General features: G+C 42.9%; 1 protein-coding gene across 4 annotated transcripts; it reads right to left on the reverse strand.

Annotated features, from left to right (window-relative positions):
* Positions 1-210: 210 nt before the first annotated feature.
* On the reverse strand, positions 211-4,289 carry LOC147616513 (urea-proton symporter DUR3-like). Of its 4 annotated transcripts, none has more exons than XM_086777582.1 (9): positions 3,963-4,289; positions 3,584-3,740; positions 3,341-3,448; positions 3,129-3,224; positions 2,903-2,985; positions 2,610-2,830; positions 2,258-2,517; positions 1,935-2,173; positions 211-1,706 (listed from the first exon to the last, which is right to left on the reverse strand). In XM_086777582.1, the coding sequence occupies exons 2-9, from the start codon at positions 3,734-3,736 to the stop codon at positions 746-748; spliced, it is 2,121 nt and encodes a 706-aa protein (XP_086633708.1). In that variant the 5' UTR covers positions 3,737-3,740; positions 3,963-4,289; the 3' UTR covers positions 211-745. The 4 variants fall into 4 exon arrangements, with proteins under 4 accessions (XP_086633708.1, XP_086633709.1, XP_086633705.1 ...); XM_086777583.1 differs by having other exon boundaries at positions 3,667-3,740; positions 3,963-4,142; XM_086777579.1 differs by having other exon boundaries at positions 3,667-3,987.
* Between the last annotated feature and the right edge of the window lie 1,043 nt (positions 4,290-5,332).

Raw genomic sequence — 5,332 nt, forward strand, 5'->3', positions numbered from 1 at the left:
CCACCTCTCCGCCATCTCACCTCTTTGCCATACCTCATTTACATGCACCAAAAAAAAGCGCTATTGTATTTAAAGCCATTTTAAGCTTAATCAAAGACTGAGTTAACATGTTAACCAGGATTGTGTGTGAGAATTCTTCAACCATCCGTCTTGTTCCTCACAGTCAGTATTAAAGTTCTAACAGGTGCACGTCTAATAACATTCATGTTAGAATAAATTTTTCTTATTGCTGCAATTTCGAAATATAATACAATGATTCCATTGGCTAGGTTAATTACGTCAGTTCATTTTCATCTGTACATTTTAGATGTACAAGAAAGTAGATGCACGATAAAGACCATAGGCACAACTACCCAAGTTTTTTGGTACTATCTGTATTTTTTAATAAATTTTTATGTTTTTTGTGTCATCTCCCTAATTAGGACACAAACTCATCCTAGTTACCTGTACATTTTAGTTTCCATTTTCTATCTCACTGCCATGAGTCTGAACATCCTCTCTCTTAAACTCTCCTTTCCGATATCCTCTCTGCCTCATAGTACTATACATTTTAAATGTAGGTAGTTTAATATTTTTGTGTCATCTCCCTCAATCAGAACACCAAAGCTCACTCCGAATGATCTGCACCGATTAAGCCACCAGCTAGATAAGTATGCGAGAAGCCATTCAGCGGGACCAATAGGTATGCAGCCAGACCAATAAGTATGCAGTCAGGACCGATAAGTAATTCCGAGTTCCATCCTAGCTACCCTTGCATTTTAGTTCCCATTTCTATCTCACTATCGTGAGTCTGAGCATCCTTTTTCTTAAACTCTCCTTTCTGTATCCGATATAGCCTCTCTGACTCAGGCATAGACTGGACTATTGCATCTAGTTTTAAGTTTATCTCCTCCAGGCTCTGTGTGATTTCATAGTTGGTACACAACCCCATGAAGACCAGTTGGATGGTTTCCCAGCTCTCAATAAGTGGCAGCACGATGATGACCGCGGATCCTACTGTTGCCCATGCAATGGCAATGCTGGCCCAGAATGTGAAGTACCCCAAGCTGAATACCTTAGCAGGCAGCGACATCACAGGCCACAGAATAACAATCACAATGGCGAAGCAGAACCCCCATTTCAAAATCCATGACTTTGCCCTTCTCAACCTCTGATCACTGAACTCTTCCAAGGGTACATCACTCTTGTCCACCTCCACGATGGTCAAGCTTTTTGTGGTCTCCCAGTTGTAGTTCTGTGGTTCTAGGAAGCTGAAAACTGCATGGATGGCGCCTCCCGCCAGTACGGAGACTAGATTGCCTGCCAGCATGGGGACGTTTCGACCAGTTGTATCAAGATTGACTTGGCCGTACAACGCTTTTGTTACCGAGAGCCACGTGACTATTCCTGCAATACAGCCTACATTCGTTCCAACCATTGCGCCCTTTGCATTGGCCTTGCTCCATAGCAGGAGAAAAGCAAGTGGCATCACAGCTGATCCAATGATCACACCCATGGCTAAGTACATCCACCCTAAAGACACACCTGCCTTGTTGAGAACAACTGCGAGGACGCCCATGAAACATCCAAATACAAGCACCACGATACGTGAGGCTCGAAGAATCTGCTTTCCGGTAGCATTGGGGTTGATATAGGTGCGGTATATATCATAGGTGCAAAGTGATGAAAAGGCAATCAGTTCAGATGAGCCTACAGATGTGACAGCCCTGTACATGAAAAGGAAATCAAACCACCATTAGGAAAGCCATACAAGCTTACAAGTGATGCCATGACATGCCTGCACACACATGCATCCACACGCACGTGCACAAAGCACACTGCTTTGCATATAGCATGATGCTCATACGCAAGTTACCAACGTGTTAGTACATCCAATTGATTCATTTGACCTGTTTTAACTATCAGGACCTATGTATGAAGGTGAGAATCCGTACATGAAGAGCATAGTCAAAAGCAGCACTGCTCCCCCTTTACCTATAAGGGCAGTTGCAGTGGCAGGGGGTACCAAGCCATGGCTGGCTTCACTTTCTGTGAGTGGAAGGTCAAGTGCAAGTGCTCCCAAGCCGAGTGATGTTGCCAGAGAAAAAGGAACTGCAAACCACACTATGCCACCCAGTAGATACCCTTTGTGTGCTGATGACGGTCGAGCTGCAATGGCACTCATCCAGTTTCCCTGCAAACACAAGCCACTCCTCTGTCGTCTGTGCTTCAAATGAAAAGATCTAAACATGGTAGACACAACATGCAGTACCCTTACGTTGTCCACAAACATTGTGACAAAGCCCCCAATAATGTTGATGATGCCAAATACAAAACCCCCTGAACTCAGCATGGTAAGATAGGATCCACCATAATTTCCACTCACGGGACCGCACGCTTGCCTGAGTTGTGTGAGCTGTGAACAATCTTGTGATTTGCTGGCAATGGCATGAAGCTTGTTGTAAACTGCAGAAGGGCTGCCTAATTTGCTGCTTGATGTGTACACCAGATATATAAATATCACCAGCACCACATGAACTGCTCCACAATCAACAAATTAGTACCTTATGACGTAATGATGTCTACCATGAAAGGTTTATCATACCAAACCACTAGATTGAGTAACTTACCAACTACTGAATGTATGTAGCTGGCCAGGAAAGTAGCTTTCAAGCCACCAGCAAGGGTATACACAATAACTCCAAGTGGTATAAGAAAGCTTGCCGCATATATGTTCACTCCTGTCAACGCATTAACCACAGCAGAGCCACCCAAGAGAAGCATTGCAGTCACAATTATGTTGGTCGCGAGGCAGAATGTAAGAAAGACCATGTGTGCTGCAAAGCCCCACCTGCACCACAAGAATTGAGCTTGTATACAGAAACTGCTACTTTTCTGAGGGTTGATCCAGTTAGAAGCTCACCTTGCTTTCACGATTTCGCAAACTGTGTGTGCTGATGGCGCTTTTCGCTTGATCTCAATCGCAAGGATTCCGAAGAGGACCAGCTGCACTCAACAAAGAATATGGTAGAATACCTTCTTGATTCAAACATGATAGTGCATCCATGACACCTTGTGATGACCAACAGCATTTGTGTATCAAGGAAGGGGGGAGGGGGAAGACTTGTGCAGAAAGCTGTGGAAATTACCTGAATTGTGGGCCCACAGGCATACCAGAAAGGGCCACTGACGCCGTATTCCCATGCCACATTCGAGCTTTGCAAGATGGTGGCAGCCCATGTCCACTACAAGTCCAGTCACGAAATAATGATGATACTATGATCGCTGATGATTTTAGGGTTTCTACATGAAATTCCTAGATGGATATAAGTGAATAGTGATGCAGTGGAAAAGCATATACCTGTGAGACAAGGACGCTCGCAATGAGGCCAGTTTTGATACTTCTACCTGCTGTATTGAACCATTCTGATGTGTGTTTTGCACCAACATATCGCCTTTCCAACCAAACCTTTCACATGCCAAATATGCCTTTTCAAATAAATACACATGCAAAAAGCACACGTGTTTTTGATGTGTTCAACATTGAAGGGGAAGGGGAAGCTGAGATCAGAAAAAAAAATTCATGCAGAGAACATGGCATCACCAGGAAGGAGGTGAACACAGCGAAAAATGAGCCGAATCCAAGAATAATGCCCCAGCCGACACCTTGAGAGAGCAAAGCCTCACCTCCAAAGAAGGAGCTTTGTCGTACACATGAGCCCCCTTGCTCAATGTTATAATAGTTGGGGCAGGCCATATCTCTGGAATTAAATGAATGAACTGAGAGGTCAAAATTGAGATCAAATTGAATAGGATGTAGGCATGTACGGCAAGGGGTTGAAATTTTTGAATTAAGCATGCATTAAACATTAGACTGGCATGAAGCCTTCAAATTTGCATGGCTAAGAAGCAAGCATGTAGGAGAAATAACAGTAGCTCATCTTGCAGTAAACCTTAGAAATTGGAAGAAGACAAGTAAGTACTTGTATTTATGATACAAGGTCTCTGAGAAAAGGCAAACATGGCAATGATGGGGAGAGCTGTATTTAATGAGTAGAAGGGCCCCTGATCCTTTTGCTAAGGTCAATCAAACCAATCGTCAAATGAAACACAGAAGCTGAGCCACAGAGCGTTCTGCTGCTTTGGAGGGATGCAAGAGAGCGCATCAGAGAAAGCTATGAAGGCTGCAAAAAGCATAGAAAAAGTATGGAATTGGGCTCGAAAGGAGCTGCAGAGGGCCCTGAGAGGGGCGAATGGAGTTGGGCACTGTCCTGACTCCTGAGTCTACCCGCTGTGGTGTCAGGACACCCTCTGTGAGGAATCCTGACAGACTTTTTACGCAGGCAAGGCAAGAAAGTCCTTCCGTCACCATCATCATCATTGGCCGCATTGCGAGGCCTGTGGTCTCTAAAGAGCCGTGTCCCACAGGGCTCTTACATCCTCTACAGGCTACAGAGTCCAAAGGCTTCAAACTTGATTTGAGACGAATGTTTTTTTTTCTCCTTTTTCTTTTTTGACCAATATATATATATATATTAATCAAAAAGCATTACATCATATCAAACTTAGAACAGCTAATTTATCCTTCAAGCTCTATTAAGCATGTTACAAATCAGATCCCATCTATCATCCTCAAATACAAAAGAAGATTTCTCCCAAGATATCTGATATCCAAGCAGAATGCAAGCTTCAACCATAGCTTCAATGGTGCATCCTCTGGGTGCCTTTTTTTCCAACACATCCCCTTTCTTGGACCAAATTTTGAATGTGGGTCTAAGAATTTTGACCTTTTTTTTTTGGGCACCAAGAATGTTTTTCTAGCAAGCACTATAAAAAGACGAAAAGTAAAAATTTTAATATTGTCAAAAAATGTCGATTTTTGGTAAGCTGTGGGACACTGCGTAGCTCCTTAACCTCACTAATAATACGAGCAGGTTGAAGAGAGTTTAAACACTTGTGATGACTTCGGTGAGACGATATCGAAAAGAAGTTTTTACTTGTAAGCATTTTGGCATGCTATTCTTTGCTTTTAGGGTTTTTTTCGACACTTTTAGGGTTTCCTAACACAGAACACACACACACACACACACACATTATAGATGTATATCTCTCTCTCACACACACACATATATTATAGATGTATAGATAATATATAAGGAATCACTACAACAGAATGAGGGTTTAACAACGAAAATAGCAATGCTTTTATAACTAGAAGGATAGGGAGATGCCGGGTCCATTTCGTTGCTAAAAAAGCTGCTATTTTCACTGCAACGGCTTCGCTACTCAGCAACAAAAATAGCAGTGATATTGTAAAAAAAAACTGGGGCAAACTGGGGAGTCTACACAAGAC

The sequence above is a fragment of the Cibotium barometz genome, chromosome 38, assembly GCF_041138505.1.
Source record: "Cibotium barometz isolate CiBa-2024 chromosome 38, ASM4113850v1, whole genome shotgun sequence".
NCBI lineage: Eukaryota > Viridiplantae > Streptophyta > Polypodiopsida > Cyatheales > Cibotiaceae > Cibotium > Cibotium barometz.